This window comes from Nycticebus coucang, chromosome 4, assembly GCF_027406575.1.
Source record: "Nycticebus coucang isolate mNycCou1 chromosome 4, mNycCou1.pri, whole genome shotgun sequence".
Taxonomy (NCBI): Eukaryota; Metazoa; Chordata; class Mammalia; order Primates; family Lorisidae; genus Nycticebus; species Nycticebus coucang.
In genome coordinates, this window is record NC_069783.1 from 73650860 (window position 1) to 73674481 (window position 23622).

Consider the following 23622-nt stretch of genomic DNA (forward strand, 5'->3'; position numbering starts at 1 on the left):
TGGACACTGCTGCTGGGAACAGTGATAGTGGGGAAACTTGTATGTCTCTTTGGATGAGTTTCTACCAGACCTTTTCTTTTTTTTTGTAGAGACAGAGTCTCACTTTATGGCCCTCGGTAGAGTGCCATGGCATCACACAGCTTGCAGCAACCTCCAACTCCTGGGCCTAAGCGATTCTCTTGCCTCAGCCTCCCAAGCAGCTGGGACTACAGGCGCCCGCCACAGTGCCCGGCTATTTTTTGGTTGCAGTTTGGCCGGGGCCAGGTTTGAACCCGCCACCCTCGGTATATGGGGCCGGCACCTTACCGACTGAGCCACAGGCGCTGCCCCAGACCTTTTCTTGATTGGAGAAAACTAGGACTATCCACGGCCAAGGCAGATGAGAGCTTCCAAGAAGGAAACCATCTGAAAGGGCTCCTAATACTTCTCCTTCTCCGGGTGTTAAATCTGGGAAATATTCACACAGATTAATGTTGAAGGCAAGGTCAATGAAATGGGTAGGGAGTGTTTCTTCTAGTGCTGAGCACAGGACTGGTTGCGTCATCATGTATATAGAGCCTCTCCTATATGTCAGGCACTGTGCTAGGCTCTGGGGGATGAGAAGGTGAGCACATAGTCACTGTTCTTCTAGTCCCTTTGTCCTTATGGTTCAGGCACTACTAAATATGTATTTCCAAATTGTGGATGGTCTCATGAAGGAAAAAGCTTGAGTGGCTGGAATAACAGGGAGGCTTGACTGTTACTTTCAGGAGGATCAGAGGATGTCTCTGCAGAGAGAGGATTGGTAAGAGACTGCAGGGCCTGTGTGCACAGGGTCCAGAGTGGGGAAGCTGGGGAAATGAGCCAGGGATAGTATTCTGCACAGAATGTAAATACATGACAATAAGATTAGGAGGTGGGCAGAGGCCGGACCTTGCAGATCCATGAAAGGATTTCAGATTTTATACCAATGGAAAGTGTTGAAAGTTTTAAGCTGTGGGTCAGTGGAGTGTGGCTGGGGGTGGAAAATGGATGAGGAAGTAAACGTAGAACTGGGGGTTGTGTACGTCCAGGTAAGAGGTTGTGGCTACCGGGCCTAGGGCCAGGGGCAGTGGAAGGGACATGACCGGCCAAGTGAGGTGTGTGGGGAACAAAAGATGAGGGTAACAAACCCTGGTTCCAGGGACGTTGTCACAGGCATTCGAACTCAACCATTCTGAAAAGAACTTACCTCTTCTCAAATAATCCTTTTCCCTGATCTGTACTATTCTCTAGAAATAAAATTAAACCTCTTTTTATAATTTCAATTTTTAGATTTTTTTTTTTGTTAAGACACAGTCCTTTCACATCAATTCCTATTACTGGTCTTTCATAACAACTTTCTCTGTGGAGCAAATTTTTCTTTTGAAGGGCTGCACGGTGCTCCCTGACACGGGCCAATGCCTACTTTATTTAACCCAGAGGCCTTTACTCTCATTTTCCTCCTCTTTCAGGTTGACCAGTATCTCTACCATATGCGCCTCTCTGATGAGACCCTTTTGGAGATCTCCAAGCGGTTCCGCAGGGAGATGGAGAAAGGGCTCGGAGCCACCACCCACCCCACTGCATCAGTGAAAATGCTGCCTACCTTTGTGAGGTCCACTCCAGATGGGACAGGTACTGCCCCTGGTGGGTGGCGCTGGGCGCTTTATTGCTGAGGGGAGGTTTTGTTGGCTTTGCTCAGTGACCCAAGAAACCATGTGTGAGTGAAGGGTCCTTGGTTTTAAGCCTCAGAAACCAGCCAGGGAATAGAACAGAAAACTGTGGGATGGTGTAGATGGCAACCTTGACAGTGGAGGGAGAAGCTGTCCCAGCCATTTGCTTTCCACCTTTGTGCTGAGAAAGGCCGCTTGGCTCAGTTTGGATCTGACAGCCCCACTGAAATTGCACACAGTGGTGGCGAAGAACAGCACAAACATGCCTCCCATGGTCACGACCACAGGCCATGGCAGGGGCTCTCTGTCCCTCCTGCACATGTCCCAACTGGCACCTTCTATAGGCATGCTGGAGAAACAGTGCCACACAGATTGTCCTAGATTGTTTCTTGAACCCCATGAAGAAAGTACCAGAAGTCTGAATAAACTTGGGGAAAATATGAAAAGCCACTGTGCATATGAAGCAATTAAAGGCTCTTAAGCCCTGCAGTGTGAACCTCTTAAGCTCGGTTTAATCCTCTTATTTGGATACAGACTCCTAATTTCACGGTGCAGCACCCAGAAAGTGATTTAATTATAGGGAAGAAAAGGGTTATGGTCAGAAAGGTGTGGGATAGGCCAGCTTGCAGAAGGCCTTGCGTGCAAGCCTAGAACACTGAGTCCTTCAGTAGGCGCTGGGGAGTAAATGCCAGTTTGTGAGGAGTGTGAGCAGAGCTGTCTATGAGGCGTCTCAGTATCTGCAGAGTGAGGAGGGTCATGTGAGGCTGGGAGAGGACAGACATGGCCCTGGTGGGTGGTGGCTGGCAGTGGCAGGTGGAGAAAAGAAGATGCGAGGGTGAGTTCAGCTGCCCGGGGGTGCATGTGGTTGGGTCAGAGCTTTGACACACCCGATTCATGTAATCCTCACAGTAGATGCCTCCATTCCCCAGACAAGAAAGCTGAGAGGCCCAAGAAGCCTGGGGGTGGGGGTAGCTGCTAACACCTAGAGGGCAGGGGTAAGAGCCCAAAGGGCAGCTGCCAGTGCAGTGGGAGGACCAGGGAGCACAGAGTCCGGAACCCAAGGGAGGTGAGATCTCCGAGACACTGGCTGGTGGCTGGGGAGGCGTCTGCAGAGGAGCCCTTGGGATGGTGTGTGTGTGTATGTGTGTGGCTCCTGGCTTCTTTATATACTTTATCTCTGTGCTATTTCCACCACATTTGTGTCCTTGAAGCTTACCTCCCCAGTGTTTCTAGAGACCTGGTTTGTCTAACATTTAGGACTTTGTACAGTTCCTAAAATAAATATGTGTTTGCAGAAGCCTTAGGACCCAGTCTGGACCCAGAACAGAGGGTGTGACCTTGTTAGGATTATTTTGAATATGTGTGTCACAGCCCTTCAGAGAGCCCCTTGAGGTGAGGGGCCTCTGAGTTATCCCTCTCCGCCCTCTGGGTTGGTATGTTTGCTGTACCCACAACTCCCTGACTGGAAACCACACCTATTTCCAATGTTTTTATTTGATGTTCTGACATTCACTAGCTTCAGAAGACTCAGGAAGGGCATTAATCTATTCATGAGAGATCTCATGACCCAAACACCTCTCATTAGACTGCCTCTCCAACATTGGGATCAAGTTTGAACATGAGATTTAGGGGGACACACATCCAGACTGTAGCAAATGGACACTAGTTAATTAATGCAGAAGACAAGAGTCCTCTGTGACCCAGTATAAACACTATAGCTCTGTGAGCTATAGTATTACGTGGAGTGTGATCTCATTTTGTAAAATAGTTACATGTATTTATCTATATTCATATTTGCAGATTGTGTATGTACATGTTTATGTTCAGCTGCATAAAATCTCAAAGATATGTATCAGACTGCTAATAGTGGTTATCCTAACATTTGAGTTTGGCAGTCTCTAGTAAAGGGAAAAATGTGTATATATGAAAACTGAGTGATTCCACTTCCGATTATATACCCTGAACAAATTCCCACACGAATCCAAGGAGACATGGTCCAGTAACGTTCATAGCAATGTTGCTCATATGCTGTCATATTGGAAAGTTTACAGTGTATTCATGTGATGGGATACTATACGGCACACCTTATATAAATGAGCACATATATGGATACATCTCAAACAATGAGTGGAAATGTTTGAGAGGGCATATATCTCATAGAAACTGAATGTAAGTTTGTTTTTTTTTTTGAGACTGAGTTTCCAGCTGTCGCCCTGGGTTGAGTGCTGCGGTGTCAGAGCTCAAGCAACCTCAAACTCTCGTGCTTAAGTAATTCTTTTGCCTCAGCCTCCCAGGTAGCTGGGACTACAGGCACCCACCACAATGCCCAGCTATTTTTTTTTTTCTTTTTGGTTGTCGTCATTGTTGCTTAGCAGGCCAGGGCCAGGTTCGAACCCGCCACCTGATTGAGCTACAGGCGCCGCCCCCGAATGTAGATTTTTCATAGCCCCTCAAAGCATTTGTCTACATTGCTTCTGGATACATACACACACATCGTAAAGTCATCAGCCTATAAACTGGAGTATGTATACCAGATAACTGATAGGGGTTATTTCTGGTGAGAAAAAGGGAAATGGACCTGGGGAGGAGAAGGCGCACGAATGTCATTGTAAGTGGTCAGCACTGAGGCTCTTAAGTTTGCTTTTTCAGTTGAGGGTGTGAGTTTTGGGATGTGGCAAGGAGGACTGGTGACTCCCAAGTCAACACAGACTATCATAATAAACAAGAATCCCTTGTCCTTGGCACCCCAGTAAAGTGCTGAGAGGAAGGCCTGGGGCCACAGCCTGGACTGCTGCTACCCAGGCTGGTGGAGATGAGTCTTTGCCCCTGTGGTGCCTGTTCAGTGCCACCTTTTTTTTTTTTTATCAGCATACTAGATTTTCTTTTTTTTTTTTCCTTTAACCGTATGATTTAATTCTTTTTCAGTGCCATCTTTCTCAGAACCTCCTTTCTCAGCCCAGTCATTCTCATTGTTTCTTTTCAAATCTGAGAAATTAAACCTCAGAACAGAACTCTGATCCAGAGGGATCTAATCCTTAAATCAATAGCTTTCTAACTTTTCTGGACTGTATCTTCATGGCAAGAAACACCTATGTGTAAATATTTATATAAATATTTGGTGTCAGCCAGGGTATATAAAAAAAGGCCTTTATTTGTTCTTTCACATTTTTTCCCAATTTTAAAAATGCTGAAAGAATTCTATAGTGCACATCCATATTTTACTAGATTTGCCTTATCACACTCATCCATCCATCCATCAGTCCATCTTGTTTTATTAATTGCATTGCAAAATAAATTGCAGAAATCAATTCATTTCGACCCTGAAACTCCAGCATATATCTTAGAGTTTAATATTTGTTCTTTTCCATTTGATGTAAGATCTATATGTAATGTGATCACAAATCTTAAGTCCATCACTTGATCAGCTGACAAATACATCTGTTTAATACAATCTCTGTCAAGATAGAAGAAATTGCTATCACTCCAGAAAGTTCCCTTAGGCCTCTTTCCAGTTCATCCCTGTCCCCCATTCCCTGGAGGCAATCACATTCTAATATTTTCCATATATATAAGTTTTACCTGTTCCGGAACTTCACATAAATGACTCAGACAGTATCTGTTTTTTATTTGAATCTTCTTTTACTCATCATAATGTGACATTTATCCTTGGGGTGCCTATCAGCAGTTCATTCCTTTTGGTTGCTGATTCCATGATATGATTGAAATCATATATGATGTGAAATTGATGGACAGCTGGACAGTTTCCAGTTTGGAGCTTTTATGAGTAAAGCTGCTATGAACATTCTTGCACAAGCTTTTTTGTAGTCACATGTTTTCTTTTTCTTGGGTAAACATCTAGGAGTGGAATTACTGGGTCATAGAGTTTGGTATATGTTTAATTTTTAAGAAACTGCCAGACCTTTTCCTCAAGTTGTTAAACCATTTACTGTCCTACAAACAATGTATAAAAGTTCTCCCTGCCCCATATCCTCATCAGTATTTGTTGTCTGTCCCCCCAACCCCCGCCCCTTTTTGCAGTGGAGAGTTGAGTAAAGAAAGCATTCATCTGTATCTGCCAGGAACCACACCACCCTGACCTCTCTGTAGGCAGTCTTAGTCTAGGTGACAGCAGTGCATGTGATTACTGAGGCTCTACCTACAGTTCTGTCAGGGCCACCACATACATTCAAGGGGGCTGGCTTTCAAAGGACAGTTCCTTCTTAAGAGGGACGTAGGAATAATTGACCTCATTTAATGAGCATCTACCCTTCTCTGCCCTGTTTCTGTTTACTCTCTATAAATACCTTAGATGAGAGACAGTCTCCCTTTAAAAATAAGGCAGCTGAGGGTAAAAGAGGGTTGATGGTTGCCAGGGTCATCTGTGGTCAGATGGTGACAGTACTGAGATTCAAGTGTAGGTAGCCCTGACTCTACGGCCATTAGAGTCACAGTTTACATCGGCTCATGTTGCTGAACGAAAGTTTCCAGGGCAAATCAGATTATTATCTTTTAAAACGGATCATAAATAGGAGTTGGCTCTGTACGAGTAAAATAAGAAGCTCAAGTAGAACCCAACTGAAAATCTACAAGTGTTCCAGCTTCCTGTTCTAATTTAGCAATGAAGTGTCTTTGTGGTATCTTTATACCCTCGTTGTTTTGGCAAGGTCATTTCGACATAACTATGCCTTATAAGGCAGAGAGAGGGTGAGGCACTGTCAAGTCGATCATTTGATCCTTCTCCACTTCCCTGAATTGCGAATTATTTTCACAGGTAAATTTATCTCCATCCTCAAGCCAGACTGAACTCCCTGATAATGATGCTGCTGACAGTGATGATGATGATAAAAATTGTAAGCTAAGCGCTGTATTCGAGCCATCTCATCAGGTCTCACAGCGATCTAATGTTAGGTACACTGAACTTCATTTTAAAGAAGAAGAAAATAGATTTAGCAAAATGAGGCAAGCTGCCCCAAATCACATAGTGAGCAAATAGCAGTATTGGGGAAGCATCCCCAATGCCCGGGCCCTTGGGCACACCACGGATGGCATGTTTTATGTTTATGCACCCCCTACACTGCTAGCGCAAAAACGCTATGCATTAATTCTTCTTTTAGTAACAGGTTAAGCTGTTCATTCAGTCGTCCTCCTGGAGGCAGGGTCCTCTGTGCTAAGCTGCCTTGTGCCTGCCTTTAAGAGTGAGAATTGTGCTGGAGAGATAAGGTCTATGCAGACAAAACAATTAGAGAGAGATACTGGGCCATATAATGTAAGCACACGATATGATAAAGGGAGACGGGGCTGGTGATAGGTTGCATGGAAGCTAGTTAAACCTGAAAGAAGCCCTTATCTTGGTTGCTCTGTGTTATATCAACAACTATGCAGGAGAGACATATATCAACAGCTAGTACACAAGAAAGGTAAGTGTATTTATGTGGTGTGGACTGTACTGATAGATAGCCTCTGATAGCAGATGGCATTTACACACACCAGGCGTTGCACCCGATTACATTGAATCTTGACAACTTAAGTGTGTATACATGTATGTACATTATTTTCCCCCCCAAAAGGGGGGAATAATCATAACCTTTTATGATTATTCATAAAGGAGGTGCTGGCTAGAAGGTTATGATTAGTCCCCCCTTTTTTAAAACAGATGATGAAGTCCATGTGTCATATATCTAATAAATTACCCTAAATCACATCACTAATACATGTTAAAATAGGATTTGAACTTAGGTCTGCCTGCCTAAACAGCTTAATATGCTCAAAACCTACCCAATATTGAAATAATCTTGTTTTAATCCTTTGAAGAGTGATTTCATGATTTCACATCTGTGAGGCTTACGCCATTTCTCTCTGTGACTGGCACATATTTTCAGCTTAAGAACTATTTCCTGAGTAAAAAAAAGCACCAGGACACTGCTTTCCAAAGGTGATCTAGGAGCTTGAACTAACCTAGGAGCTTGTATTTCATGTGCTCCAAGCCCCAAAAGGAAAAAATAAAGCCCTCTCAACCCAGCCCCTCTGTAGAGGAAAATGGGAATGTTTAGTGCAGTCACCTGGGGCCACTGGAAATGCTGTTGTAGGGCTGGAGGGCGTTGGAATTGGATGTGGAAAGTATAGGTGTGTCTTTGACCACTCCCAAGTTAAGGCTGCATCTCTCAAGCACTGGGTGACAAGGAAGGGCCAGAGGCTCTATGGTCAGATCTATTATAGTCCAGCCATCCTGATTTGCTTGAGCCCCTCCCAGGCTTACCACTGAAAGTCCCATGTCATAAAAAACCCTACTGTCCTGGGCAAATTGGGGTGGTTGACTCCTCTACGTGGCCCTGGAACCCAGGCCTTCATTGCTGTTCAGGTGCACTAGTACAGAGGCCTTCTAGCCAGCCTCCATGGTGGTATTAGAGCCCTTCTGAAAATAGTCTGACCTTAAGAACAAAAGAAAGTCCTTGGCAATGGCACTTACTATGTGCTTTTATTGTTTTTATTTTTATTTTTTAAGAGACAGAGTCACACTTTGTTGCCCTTGGTAGAGTGCCATGGCATCACCTCCAGCCCTTGGGCTTAGGTGATTCTCTTGCCTCAGCCTCCTGAGTAGCTGGGACTACGGCACCCACCACAACACCTGGCAATTTTTTTGTTGCAGTTTGGCTGGGGCCAGGTTTGAACCTGCCACCCTCGGTATATGGGACCAGTGCCCTACTCACTGAGCCACAGGTGGCACCCTACTGTGTGCTTTAGCTGTGTCTTATGAGCTCTATGTTATAGTCACTCTGGACATGCCATTTTTGGCAGCCGTAAATCAGAGCCATCTCATAGTTATACCAAACCTCTGTCCTGCTTTACTGGACAACCAAGCATGCCAGGAACCTCCACACCTGCCTATGTCCCCTTCTCTTCATACTCACTAGGTCTTGGCTGTCTCATCTTGCCTTCTAAGAAGCCTTCCTTGTCTGAGCAGAAGTAATCATTTGTTCCACAATAGCTCTTATCACGAAACTTGCTCACTTTCTCTCTGGCAAGTCTAGGGTGCATATGGCACCAGGCAGCTGAGAAGTTTTGGTAACTATCCACAGTGCTCAGTGTTGAAACAACTAATTGCAGAATGGAAGTATTTTGTTGTAAGGTCCTAGAATGAATTCAGTTTTGACTCTTAAAGTAGTGATTTGCAAGCATTTTTTGAAATGGATTTTTTTCCAATTTTGGAGGTTTGAGCCACATTTCCAAATTTAAACCAAATGAAAATCTTACACAGAATTTTACATAAAAGACAGTTAGAAGCAGAGAGAAGTAACATTGGAAGTGAGGGTGCAAGGGGGGAGCCATACCTCAATTAGCCACCCTTAAGCCTCACTAGGGACAGCCCTTGCTACCTTTTAGCATCTCCAGAACATTGGGAAGATGTGTACAAAATCCACTTGTCTAAAAAGGGGGCCTCTGGACTGCATAGTTTGAAGTTTGTCCAATCCCCTGCCACCCTGGGGTGAGGGACTGGGTTCCGACTCCACATTTCACCCTGGCATCACCATTTCTCAGCACAGTGCTTTAGATAAAGGGGCACTGCTGCTTAAAAAATATCAAACTAAAACAAAACTGCTAGCAAGTCACTCTTGGTCACTCTGGTTGGCACCCTGCCCCAAATGCCTGAGAAGAGGAACAGGTGGTGATCTATTTTAATTAGTGGCAAGAACCTAATGATTGAAATAGACCCTGCTGGAAAATTTGTTTGGCCCTTGCCCCTCACCCTTCAGAAAATACACAGACATTGTCAGGTACCAGCCCACCTGTTAATACATACTTTTAACAGTGCTGGAGTGATGACTGTTCAAATAAATTACTGATGTCACTTCAACTAAAATGACATTGTCTATCATGCTCAGGCAGTTAGTCAAGTGCTGTTTTAGTCCTCAGCCTTTCCCTGTGACAGGGGAGTTCCCAGAGAAATTGAAACCCCTTTATCTTGCTGACCTTATGTGCCTGATAAGAGTGGAGCTGAAAGTGAGCAGAATGGTACTCTGGATGGGAAATGAATCAGCAGCCAAACCCCGCCAGAGGGAACCACTTGAATCTTAACTGTTGGGCAATTTGATGGGAGGTGGCGCAACCAATACTCCAATACTACAACAACTAAGTTCCGCTTAGCTGTGGACCAGCACCATTTCCTTGAGTACCTTCTTTTCTTTTAGTAGAGTTAGTGCCCCTTCTCTTGTCTTTTATTTTATTTTATTTTAATTTTGGGGCGTAGGAGTGGGAGCACTTTCAGTGAAGAGGATCTTCAGCAGAGGGCACTTGGAACTCTGCAGTGAGGTGGGAACAGAGGTCTGGTATCATTGTGAGAGGGCACTGATTGAGATTACCAAAAAAGGGCCTGCACCAATAGGCTTTATTTAACAGGTTCCGGGTCCCTCTGGGAGAAGGGGATGCCACCTCCTGCCTGCTGGTGTGTATCTGCTGCCTCCTTCACCGGTGCCTCCTCTCAATACGGAAGGTTGGGTCTGAAAAGGGCGTGGCCATCCTGGAAGCTCAGGAGTGGGCTGTGTTCAGGCCACTCTTGCTTTCTTTCTCACCACTTTATGGTTTCCAGGAACCAGAGCCAGGAAAGATGTGGGTGTGGTACTTAGGGGCAGTCACAGGCTTTGGAGTCAGACGGACCCCTATGTGACCTTTACGAAGTGACTCAACTTCTGAGCCAAAGTGTTACTTCCTCATCACCCAGCCTAGCTTGGAGGCTGCTGCCACCTCTGGGTTTTATGCTCCTGGCATTGTTAGCTAAGAATTCCCAATTTAAGGATTTACCGTGTTCCCGTGAGCAGCACCATGGCTTATTGCAGTAGAAAACCTGGGTTTTCTACTGCAATTGAACCTTGATTTGAATTACTTGACCTGAGTCTCTGTTTTCTTATTTGTAAAACTGGGATTATAATGCCTAACTGGGTCATTGAAGATTAATGGGATAATGTCTATAAACAAAATGCCCATTGCTTAATACACCTTCATTTTCTCTTGTGCTAAAGACATCTACATATTGGGCCTTTAGTCTACTAAATCTCTCTCACACCTGCCATTGTCTTTTCATTGTTTTATTACCATGATAATCCAGATGCAAGTTTTAACATGCAAAGAGCTTTTTTAGATTATCAAGGAAACAAGTGTATCTTTTTAAAAAAGAGGGATGAAAAGATAGAAGCAGATGATTCACAGAAAAAGGAGTCCAGAAGACCAGTCAACATTTCAAAATATTAATATCACTCAAATGAAAGAAAACAAGTTTAAAAAGTGAGGGATCACTTTGGTCTAGCAGGTTGGTGAAGATTAATTACTACTTGGGACATGGGTGAGTGAAGCACACTGGATTGAGAAGAAACTGATAAACATTTAGAAAGATAATATGGCAGTTATTTTCCAGCTTGAAAACACACATCTTTGGGAACAGAAATTCACACCTTTTTTTGAAAAATGTGTGTTACAGCTTCCCCTCTATTTATAAAATAAATGCACCTAAGGACACCCAAGAACCTTTAATAGTGATTATTTTGGGATGTAGAGAAAAAAGGAGATGGTACTGCTTTTGTACTGATTGTCCTTCACATGAGTCATATGTTCACGCTCACTCTGCTCTGGGCTTCTGGAGTGTCCTGATGTTCACAGTGGAGGCAGATCTTGAGCCACCAGGTAGCAGTATAGAGGGTTTGGAGTGACTGAGGAGAATGATAACAACAGTGGCAATGACCGCAGCTGGCGATTGGTGGCTTCCTGCGTGTCCGTACATTCCTGGGTAATGTAGTCCATATTTCATGTGAGCCTCTGGAAATAGCATCATGTTCTACAGGTGAGGTGACACGCACAGAGAGCCTGTCACGTGCCCGTGCCTCACAGATAATGAAGCTGCTGAGCTGGAATTCAAAATGAGACCTGTCCACCTGTCCCTGGGGGCCTCTCATGCATGGCATGGAGGTGGCTGTTAGGAGAGAGGGGTCCACACACTGCCCTGAGGGTCGCCTCCGGATTTCTGGATTCACTTTCTGGGCGTGCCCCAGATCCTGGACATGGGAGTACAGCTCTTGACTATGGTACTTGTGGTCGTGTGTGCTGGCAGAGGGCGGTGCTGAGAGGAGGGTTCAGAGGGTGTCTGTTCCAGGAGTCCATAAGCAGAGCCAGGGATGATGGTCCCTCTTGAGAACTGAATTACCAGCAGTACTCTATTATTCATTGTTCCCCTCAGTCCCTCAGAAAAACACTACCAAGCCACCATTCTTGATGGAGCTGTGCCCGTCGAGTGTGTCCAGCTGGGCTGACCTTGGGTGATGACCAACCAGGGTCAGCCCCGCCGCCTCGATCCCCCGTGGCCACTGATTCAGCGGATCGCCTGTGTCCTGGATTCAGAGCGCTGATGAGGCAGTTCATCTTTGATTTCCTTTTCATCCCTCATGACAACCACCACGTAGCGTTTCCTGGTATCTGGCTGAGGTCCCACTATCAGGGAAGGCCCAGAACGGAGTGTCTGGAAAAGTCACCCATGGCCACGAGGCGGGCAGAATCACTCCAGACAGGGGTGACATTGCTCTTGGCAGCCGGCAGCTGGAGCTAGTGGAGGGACTGCTTCTAGTCGACGGGTAGGGGATGGAAAGTCAGTACTCCCGAGGGGAGGAATGCTGACGTCACCAGGGCCGAATGCAGTGGCTTTTCTTGGACAGGTTTTCTGCCCATCATGGGCTGGGGAGACTCAAGTGTTGGTATGAGCACTGTTTGCCAAGAGCCTGGAGAGAAAATATCTAGTACTTAGTGTGTCCTGAGTTGGTACAGTGCTGGGTTCTTGAGGAACATTGTCTAATTTTTCCCCTCTTGGCAACCCTATGAGATAAGATATTCCCATTTTAGAGATGAGGCAGTTGAGGCTCCAGGCTAACAAAATCGCCTCAGCTAAAATGTGGCTGGGGTTCTGATGTAGGCTCAGAGCCAGTTTTCATCTGACATATCCCTGATGGCTGGTTGTGTGGGAGTCTACTGGAGGAAGTCTGCCCCGAGTTTCCCCTGCGGACACCAGGTACTTCAAGGCCAAAGAACTAGAGCGGGGGGGGGAGAGGGGGGGAGGCGCAGCGTGGGGGGGAAGGGGGCTCTGGGCACAGATCAGACCTTGTCAAGTCATTTAATTGGAGCATTACCCTGACCCTTTGGCCCATCCTGTCTTTCTTCACATGGGAAGGGGACTGAGTGCTGATAAACATGCCAAGAAGTGACACCCCCCACCCCAAGAAGTTTCCCAACCCCCCGAGGAAACTGCCTCCTCTCCTTAGACAAAGTGTGTGGCAGGGCAGTGGGAGTCCAGCCAGGAAGCTGCTGTGGGGGTGCGCCTTGCCTGTCCTTGCCTGGCTGCGGGCTCTGCGCCTCTTCAGCACTTTCGTTCTGTGACACACAATGGGGTACTTCCCTGCAGCAGACTGCATTATTAAACATCCAGAATCTGGATGTTTCCCGTCCACACTGCTACTTCCTGGAGGGAGAGAATAGTACCTTCCTGGTGACACATGAAGATCTTGGCCCATTTGTGTCTGTGGCTCCCTTTCGGAGTCTCAGTCTTCCCCTCCCTGGCTCCCTCACACCTCGGCGGCTTGTCCGAGTGTCCCAGCTCTTACACACTCTGGGGCCAGCATTGTCTCACACTCTAGTGAGCCCAAGATCCTTCTGCAGAGCATCTGCTTGTCTCATTTACTAGGCCTTAATTTACAGCCAGTTGGACCCATTCCACTCATCATGGGACCCTCTAATCCCACTGTAGGACATCGCCATCCTGGTATGCAAACATTAGAAAGGACATTTTATACTGTAGTCACAATTTGGCAAAAGGCCCAGCGCCCTGAGGCCTGCGGCAGCTGAATGTTCTGGGGGTCTGAAGAACAAAACTGAGGCATGGACTCCTGGCGCAGGACTTGCTGGGCCCTGGGACCTTGGTTTGGGGGCTTGCTGAAAGCACTTAAGAGATAATTGGCTCTTGTGGGAGGGCGAGTGCCCCCAAATGGGAAGTGAAACTGTCTCATTGTTGCTGTACATTAGAAAAGCAATATGAAAGTACTCAGCAGTAGGAAAATCAGTCCACAATGGAGTGGAGATAAGTAAATTCCCTGGGCTGCAGGTGACCAGCATTCATGGAGGGACTGGGAATTGAAGTCTTGGTTGGTTTCTGAAGCAGTTTGACCTTCTCATCTTTTCTGAAAGTAATAGTGGCCCTTCTTCCTTTCTCTGCAGAACATGGAGAGTTTCTGGCCCTGGACCTTGGAGGGACCAACTTCCGTGTGCTTTGGGTGAAAGTAACAGACAACGGGCTCCAGAAGGTCGAGATAGAAAACCAGATCTACGCCATCCCCGAGGATATCATGCGGGGCAGCGGCACCCAGGTATGGTCTTTTTCTGAGGGCAGCTGCTGCCTGAGAAAAATCTCTCTGTGCCTCTCCAGCTGCTCCCAGTCACCCAAGACACCCCTGGGTACCAGCTCAGGGGCAGGGATTTCCTCCTGGCTGAAGCTTGGGCTATTCCTGCCATATTTTATCCACAGAATGTGTTTAGGAATAAAAGGAGTGAGTGGAAGGGAAATAGTAAGGTGCTATCCGGTGTTGTCATATCTTAGGTCCCAGGGTGTGGAAGAGGTAGAGCCCTGTGACTCCTGGTCTCCTGTTCTTTCCACTACACCAGGGCACCTCCTGGGAAAGGAATTTCTGACCATGAGTGGAACACGTGAGGGAGATATTTTTAGACCCTTTATTTGTCCTCTGTGGGGTGGCTCTGAGGTAAACCTGCTTTCCCTGATTTAATGCTGGGGTTGGCAAAGGGAGGCTGGGTTCCTGGGCATTTTAGCTTTCCTGGGTGGCGGGGGTGTGTAACCCAGCTCCAGTGTAGTGTCAGGGAGGACACAGGGCAGAGGCTCCTCCATTGCCTCCCCTGTGCATGCTGCGGTACCGACGAGGTGGGGCCTTGTGTTTGGGTAGTCTGGCTGTGCGATTCTGGGCAAGCGATGGCACCGGACAGAGAGGCTCAGTTTATTAATGTGTAAAGAGGAATGATAGTGCCTAGACCGAGGTGTGGGTTAGAAAAGATGATGCCTGTTCTGTATTCAGTACAATGCCCAGCACATAAATGAGTACTCTTGCTGTTTTCCACAGGGATATCTGTCTATCTAATTGCTTCTTCCTACTCTGCTCTCAGTTTCTGTGGCTAGTAATTGCATCACTGCCCAGCATGGAGGATATGGTCACCTTTTCTTCTGTCTTCCTCCACCAGCTCCATCCTCCAGGTTACAAATATTTGAGAAACTAGCAAATAAGGCAAAACCAAAAAAAAAAAAAAGGGCCTAAAGTTTGGCTGTGATTGTGAAAAAGACATGCAACATGATGATGATATGCTGGGCGAATGTCTAAGTTTTTATGAGAACAACATCCTGCGTGCATGTCTTCCCATCTGCATAGCCTATTGCTCGTACTTCCACACCGTGAAGGGCCCAGGCACCTCATGCACCTTGCAGTGTCCTCCCCAAAGCCTAGCAAGGGCTTGAGGCTCCCACTGACAATGACACATGTCTCTGCCAATCAAGAAAGAGAATCTATTTCAAACACTCAAGATGTGAGTTAAGTTTTACTTGAAAAACTTACATTAAAATCTTTCACACCACATAGAGTATATGAAGAAAATTACTTCTATTTTGCGTACTATACATAAACAAAATGTTTTAGTCCACATTTTTTAAAAAAAACAATTATGAGGCTCACCTCGAGGAAACAATATTGGGACGTTAGAAACATGTTGAATAAATGGGAAAAAATGCCATATAAAAGTGAAACAGAAAGAAAACTAGAAGAAAATTTAGTTGTCTATTTCACTCTAAAGAATGGAAAGAATACTGTGTGCCTAAAAAACAAAAGAAACCCTTGGAAAAAAAGGCTGGAAGGAAGTTCATAGTGGCTATTTTAACGGTGAAATTATTGGTGCCATTTTCCTGTGTTTTCTATTTTTTTGGTATTAGGCATCAATTTTTTTTTTATTGTTTCAGACAGTCTTATTTTGTCACCCTCGGTAGAGTGCTATGGCGTCACAGCTCACAGCAACCTCAAACTCTTGGGCTCAAGTGATCACCTTGCCTCAGCCTCCCAAGTAGCTGGGACTATAGGAGCCTGCCCCAACCCCTGGCTATTTTTAGAGACACCATCTCGCTCTGGCTCAGGCTGGTCTCAAACGCATAAGCTCAGGCAATCCACCCTCCTCGGCCTCCCAGAGTGCTCGGAATACAGGTATGAGCCCCCACACCTGGCCTCAGGCATCAATATTTTAATTTAAGAAAAACAAACTAAAAATACAATTTAGTTGAAATCAGGATCAAAGCTGGGCATCATGTCATGTGCCTGTAGTCCCAGCCACTCAGGAAGCTGAGATGGAGAGATCATTGAGGCTAGGAGTTCAAGGCTATCGAGTGCTATGATTGTATGTCTATAAATATCCATTGCACTCCAGCCTGGGCAACATAGTGAGACCTCATTTCTAAACAGAACAAAACAAAATACAACAAAACTCCAAGACCAGATCACCAGCCCCCAAAGTGCAATGCTCTTTGAAGAACTGTGAACCTGGGCAGTGAAGGTCTCTAGGTAAAATCTGTCCTTTGGCACATTCCCTGAAGAGAAGTGTATCGCACACCTGAATAGCAGCTACTCAAGATCTTAAAAGCGTATCTTGTGGAAAGGGAAGATTCTCAAAGCAGATTCTCAGACCAATAGGGAAAGGGCACCATTTAAACTTCATAAAATGAGGCCCATTGAGCCTTTTTTCGATAGGAGGGTTTTAGCATTTTTTCTCAACATCTTTATCTTGGGTTCTCAGCAAACAGAAAAGGAGATAGTCTTCCAATTCAAGAAAGCAGATGATCTCCTCTTCTACTTTCAAACAGGTGTAGGTTCTTTGAACCCAGCACTGGCCAGTGGGACTTTTGGCAGTGATGGAACTATTCTATTCTGTGTCTGCCCTGTGCAATATGGTAGCCTGGGCTACCCGTGGCACTGAGCACAGCTGGTGTGACTGAGGAACTGAATTTTTAATTTAAAAAAATTATAATTAATTGAAGTAGTTACAGGTAGCTACTGGCTACTGAATTGGGCAGGGCAATATTTAATGCCTCTTCTCTGCCTCCCCTGTAGGAGTTTAATTGGGAAGGGAGCAGAGGTCATGGCTGGGTGTGGGGAAATTATTTTGCTTCTAAAGACCTCTGCCCCCAATCTTCAATTATCAATCTTATCTCTTTGTACAGCTTCTACAACTTCTTTTTTTTGGATAAATGCTGTTTGTGCTAAAGATTATTTTCACTAGGATACCAGGAAGAAGGTGCTGGGAATTTGTTTAATATACATATTGTATAGTTTGCCTCCAACCAACTTTCTGACAGGACAGAACTTGCTTAGTATCTCTCTATTTACATACTAAAATACTTGACCTCTGCTCAAGGGAATTAGCTCGTGTGCCTTAGTGATCCCCGAGGTGGGATCCCCAGCCTTATCTTTCCCAGCCCTTGCTCTTAAATGTTTTGGTTTAGAGGTCAAAGCTGCAGCATCAGCTGTGGTCAGCTCTGCATGGAATCAGCCAGGGGACACAATCAGTGCAGAAGGCTCAGTGAGAATCAGTCACCTTCCAGACTGGGGTGGCCTCGTCTAGCTTGTTCCCTCCCACTGACCATAGCTCAGAAATCAGGGGATCCAGTCAGCCTGCCAACCTGCCTCCTTCAATCTCTCAGTTCCTTTATAAGTGCAGATATCATCTGTGGTTTAGTGCAATGCTTTCAACTAAAATGCTTGCTGACCCTGAACCCAGTTTCTGCTGAAGTAGGTCCAGGGCGAGGCCTGGAGGTGGAGGTGGGCACGTCTGACTTGTGCCCAGTGACGGTGGTGATGCTGCTGCTCCAGGACCATAGTGTGGGACCTGTGTGTGAGTGGAATCTCCTTGCTCATTCCTGGAGAGGAAGAGAATAATTGTCTTCTCACACTCACCTTGGCTTTTAGCTTTTGCCACCTGGTGAACTTGGCTCTTGGAATCTGCCCAGCCTCTTTGGCCTCTGCTTACTTTTTGCTCCAGAATGCCCATGGCCTCAGCCCCTAAGCATCTAGCCGTTCACCATCTTCTCTTTGAGGGTTCTGAGTGGGCAAGAAGTAAGCCAGGAGGTGGTAGGTTTGGGGGATGATTGTGAATATGGTTTTTGTAAGGCTTGGGAGCTGTGGGTCCTGCTCAGCTTGGTCATGGCTGGGAGGATACCCACCCACAAAATGCTATTTATTCTTCAGAGCTCTTCATGAACCCAGTGGGTGTTCTGTTTTGAAGTTAGAAAACAAAGATAACTTCTTTGAATTGTCCCCAGAGATTAGCTTTCTAGAATGGAGAAAAAATATAGAAGTTTCTTATTTTTGTTTAGTTGGTCATAGAATGCCAACAGAGATTGTTCTACCCCCTCCCCCAGTCACAAGAGACAGGGCTGCTAAAATACTTCTTGGCAGTGAAATGGGCTGTCTCTCTGGTAAGATAATTACCTGGGCATCCTTGTCAGTGGGATTCTGATAGGGCTACCAAAGGATGTTCTGTTCCCAGGGCATTCAGTGACTTTCTGATTAATGCTGGCCATGATTTCCCCTGGCTTGCCGGGTGGTTTTGATAGTGATTTGGGTAAGTGTTTAAGTGAAAGACAACATTTAATGAGTGCTAATTAATGTTAAGCCCTTATATACATAATTGACTCATTTACGCCTTTTGGTAACTTCATGAAGACGGGTCCAGTTATCATTCCCATTTTGTAGATGAGCAGATGAAGATTTCGGAGGTGAGACGGGTTCTGCAACTTTGAACTGGTTACTCTCTGAGCCAGAAGTCCGTGCTCTTAACCTCTGTGCTGTTCTGCTTCTCTCTCCTCTTCCTGCCTCGTGCGCCCTCAGCTGTTTGACCACATTGCCGAATGCCTGGCTAACTTCATGGAGAAGCTGAAGATTAAAGAGAAGAAGCTCCCGCTGGGCTTTACCTTCTCATTCCCCTGCCACCAGACTAAACTAGACGAGGTGAGATGGGTTCTTCAGACATATTTCTTGCTTCACCCTTGGAGCTGGGAAGACTGGGATTGGCTCCCGAGCCACCTGCTCTGGGGTTGGTGACAGCTCTGCGGGGTTGTGCAGATGGGGTTCTGTTCTTCTGGATGACCCCGTGTGTGTGTGAGTGGCGGGTGGGTGTGGAGGATAATGAGGAAGTGTCAGAGAAGGGTGGAGTGTTCTTTCTTACCCTCCCTTCCATGCATATTGCACAGTATCCTCATCCCATCCAGAGAAACGGGAATGAAAAGTCAGGAACTCTTCTTGCTCCAAGGTGTTATGATAAAGACCCTGGGAAGAAATATTCTTGGGGAATTAATTATGTGAAGATGTAAAAGTATAGTCATGTGTCGCTTAGTAATGGAAGTATGTTCTGAGAAATGTGTGGCTGGACAATTCCATCATCATGCAAACATCAGAGTATACTTATACAAACCCAAGTTGTGTAGCCCACTACACACCAGGCTGTGTGGTAAAGCCTCTGGCTTGGAGGCTACAAACCTGAACTGAGTACATACTTAATTGTAACACAATTACAATATCTGTGTATCTAAACATATCTAAACACAGAGAAGCTAATGCACTGTGCTACAATGTTACAACAGCTGTGACATTGCTGGGCAATAGGAAATTTTCAGCTCCATTATAATCTTCTGGGACCACTCTCATTGACCAAAATGTTGGTCATTGGCCAAAATACCATTATGCTACACATGACTGCATCTTAGTTTGGTAGTTTTATAGCCTCCCCATTCCACTTGTTGGTGGCAGTGCATCATGAAGAAATCATTCATTAATCTCCTTTCCTGGTCTTCCTAGGCTAGTCAGGAAGCAACACCCAAATTCATGACTTCAGGTTAGCCCAGCAGCATCTCTGGTTAGCATCTTTGCTAATGATGGCTATTTGAGGAGTGCAGTCTGAGTTTTAATTGTGGGAAATCAATATTCATTCTTTTGTCCTTTTCCAGAGTTTCCTGGTCTCGTGGACTAAGGGGTTCAAGTCCAGTGGAGTGGAAGGCAGAGATATCGTCTCCTTGATCCGGAAGGCCATCCAGCGGAGAGGGGTAACTGGGGTGGCGGGAGTTTGGGGTCTGCAGGCTCTTTGGGATCTGCTCTGAAATCTTTCCCTGTCTATCTTTGACTCAACTGGAGAGGCTTTTGTGAAGCTTTAGGAGAGATTTTCTTTTCTTTTTCCTGCCAGGCTGACATGATCAAATGCCTTTAGGGTTTTTAGATTATCACAATGGATAAATAATTTTAGCCTTGGTGCAAGAAAAGCTCTTTAGTCCTTAACCTGAAGAAGACTTGAATATCATGTTCAAGTAAGGAGGTTGGAATGATGTTGACATGAGGTGGAGCAGGGCAGAGAGAGGACACAGTAAAGATGCTATCACTGGAGGAGTTGCAGGGAGGGAGGCGATGAAGGCTGATGAGCAGTCGTGCACAGCTGGCGTCAGGAATGTTGCTGTTGTTTGACTAGTTTTAGACGCAGATTTCTATGTAACCTTCCTGTGGGCTCCCTGTTGGGTCGGTGAGGGGCAGCCCCGTTGCACTTGAGCTGTGTGTCCTTCTTCACCTCTGTCACCCTTCTGTGATGATGAAGGTCAGAGCCTTTCCTGTCATCCCCGCAGGACTTCGATATCGACATTGTGGCCGTGGTGAACGACACCGTGGGGACCATGATGACCTGTGGTTATGATGACCACAACTGTGAGATTGGTCTCATTGTGGGTGAGTGAACACTGGGCACGAGGGCTGGTACTGGGCCAGGGCAGGGGCTGGAATGGAAGAAGGGGGCCATGGCTGGGGGTTCCTTTGTCCCTCATATTCAAGGATAATGGTGCAGTCACTTTGGAGGGCTGAGCCAGACTCATGGAACTGGGGGCAGGAGAGGACTGTTTTGGTATGTGCCAGAAGTCCTCAGCAAGGAATGGCAGCCTTCCCCTGACAGTGGTGTCAGGAGAAACGGGGTGCTGAACAGTCCTTTGCCGTGTGCAGGCACGGGCAGCAATGCCTGCTACATGGAGGAGATGCGCCACATCGACATGGTGGAGGGGGACGAGGGGCGCATGTGCATCAACATGGAGTGGGGGGCCTTTGGGGACGACGGCTCACTCAACGACGTCCTCACTGAGTTTGACCGGGAGATCGACATGGGCTCTCTGAACCCTGGGAAGCAGCTGTGAGTGGCCCCTTGCTATGCGGGTGGGTTTGGGGGTGGGCTCGGAAGCTGAGGTTGGGGCTGGCCAGGGCTGGGGTGGCGTCTTTACAGTCTTACATCCCCAAGAGTTGCCAAGGTGCCCACAGGTCAGTTATGGGAAGATTAGTCACTGTCAGTTGCTGAGAGGGTTCTAAAACAGAGCTGGGGGACACACCAGATTATAGTTAATACTTTGGCCTTGTCCTTCAAAGCAATCATTTTAGAAGTTCCTGTTCTGAGTCTAAGTCCCTCCTCTTTCTTTCTGCCTTTTATTTGTAAATTGCCACATAAGAAAAATTGCGTTGAGATGGCTGAGATCAGGGTCTCTGTAAGCTCCTTTTGTAGCTCCCACTCCATCGCTGCCAAGAGGACAGGATATGACAGTTGGCTACTCATCACTGGTCCACAGGTCCCAGGGCCTTCTTTCTCTGCCACAGGCAGACCCACGGCCTATGGGTAAGGAGCTTCCTTGGCCACTTTCCTGGACCTGTGACCCAGTGTGTCTTTGGATGGATTAGAGGAGGGGCCTCAGCATTCTGGGCCCTGAATGCTATACTCTCCAGCCTGGCTAGACTTAGTTTATAGTTACTTTTGCCTCTTACAAAACATGGTTCACCCTTACAAACATTTATCAAATGTCCCTGTTAAGATCTTGAAGCAAAGATTGCTGCAAGCTGTGAAGGCTATTGCAAAATGTTTTGAGCAATGCGTCCTCTCTGGTCTTGTTGCTATGATTGTTTTAGGAGACCTCTCAGGGCAGATCTCTACTTGGAGAGGAAACTCCAACCCTACACACCAGGTCAGTGGTAGATAGCCTTTTTCTTTACAGGATAGTCCTTGCTTTCTCAAAGCATGGTTTATTTACTTAAGTCCCAAGCTTCTCTCATGTGTTCAAGCATGGATCCTTTACTTAGACTTTTTTTTTTTTTGTAGACAGAGTCTCACTTTGTCACCCTGGGTAGAATGCCATGGTGTCACAGCTCACAGCAACCTCAAACTCTTAGGCTCAAGCGATCCTCTTGTCTCAGCCTCCCAAATAGCTGAGTCAACGGGCACCCACCACAACGCCTGGCTGTTTTTTAGAGACAGGGTCTCGTTATTGCCTAGGCTGATCTCGAACTCTTGAGCTTAAGCAATCCACCCACCTCAGCCTCCCGCAGTGCTAGGATTGCAGGCGTGAGCCACCATGCCTGGCCTTACTTGAACTTTCTTGGGAACGTGTAGGTTGTTTCTGACCTGGGTGGTAAGAGGTTTACAAAACTGCAGAATCATCCACTTGATGTCCGTTTCAGTGGCACACCCAAGTCCTTCTGAGGAACCACATGTCCTTTGAAATGTTAAAAAGACAAATTTGCCAGTCAGGCCATGACAGCACACCCCGGCCTAGCCTTAGATGAGACAAGGGCTAGGACGTATGCCGGATTGTTGGCCAGGGCAGACCTGAAGTCATTATAGACAGCTTTTACCCCCTTTAATATATAGTGTGTTTCTAAGTAAATATCTTCCAAATATTCACTGGAACAAAGTGTTTTTAAACTAGAATAAAAAATTGTAAAAAACCACTTACAGTATGGAATCCTGTGGCCCCTGGGCATTCTCCCTGCCTCTCATAGAACTTAGCTGTGCAGGGAGTTCTTTGCTATTGACGTAGGGCTGCTGCACAGGCTGTGTGCCGTGTCAGTGGGTTGACATTTTAAGTATGCTGTGTGCTCTTAGCAGTTTTGCCAACTTTCACCTAGCTTTGATTCTGCCATATCTGCCTTGGGTCTTGAACAAGTCACTTCCTGAGGGCCCTGGTTTCCTGTCTGGTAGATGACTTTGGAATCCCTTGCACTTCTCTGGTCTACGTCTCCTGGCTGTGTGTAGCCCATCCTAGTTAGTAGGCAGTTCACCCTTGGTGCTTCCTTTCTGTAAGACCTAGATCCTTTCTGAGATCCCCAGAAATGGGCCTTTTTGCCAGGGCTTGATTTCCTCTGTCATGTAGTCCTAGCCAGAGAGACCGATTTCTACAGGAAAACAGTACCACCTAGTGTTGAAAAGTTAAATTACCTGACTGTCCTCTCACTTTGCAGGCCGGCCTCTGCCTTTCTAAGGCATCCTTTATCTTGTCTCCTGCCTGCTCAGAAGTGCATTTCACTTCCAGATTCCTGAGACCTGACATTTAGAGTTCAGAGCTGAGCTCCCATCCATCTGAGTCAACCTGTCCGTGTAATCTTGTCCCAGCATACCCCTGCCCCAGGTTGGATTAGAGGAGGGAGATCCCACCATTTTTTTCTGAAATCCACACATGGACTGGGCAGTGTGAGTTGATGAATTGCTAGGCCTGTGCCCCACATTTAATGAGACCGACTTCTTTTCTTGTGAATAAATATTGCTGCTCTACATAAGATTTTATTTTTAAAGAGCATTTCCTCGCTAGAGAAGCATTTAAAAAATTACTACCCTATATGTGATATGTAATTTATTTTACCTAAAACTTGGGTTTTTAAATGTTCCATACTCCCTGGATATTTTGTTTGGCTGCTTAAGGCCCATTCTTCTCTATGGTTCAGAGACCATCAGCTTGTAGGGACAGCTCAAACCCCCCAGCTCTTCCAGCACCCCTGAGCTATCACTTCTCCACACATCTCATTCCTGGTGATCCTCCATA

At 46.2% G+C, this 23622-nt stretch overlaps 1 protein-coding gene across 2 annotated transcripts in view; it reads left to right on the forward strand.

The window, feature by feature from the left end:
* The window catches only part of HK2 (hexokinase 2), a 64570-nt gene that overhangs the window by 23932 nt on the left and 17016 nt on the right, over positions 1–23622 (forward strand). For both annotated transcript variants that reach the window (XM_053588636.1, XM_053588635.1), the window contains exons 2-7: positions 1473–1635; positions 13917–14065; positions 18626–18745; positions 19741–19836; positions 20404–20503; positions 20771–20954. In XM_053588636.1, coding sequence (XP_053444611.1) covers positions 1473–1635; positions 13917–14065; positions 18626–18745; positions 19741–19836; positions 20404–20503; positions 20771–20954 — 812 coding nt within the window. The remainder of the gene's footprint in view (positions 1–1472; positions 1636–13916; positions 14066–18625; positions 18746–19740; positions 19837–20403; positions 20504–20770; positions 20955–23622) is intronic.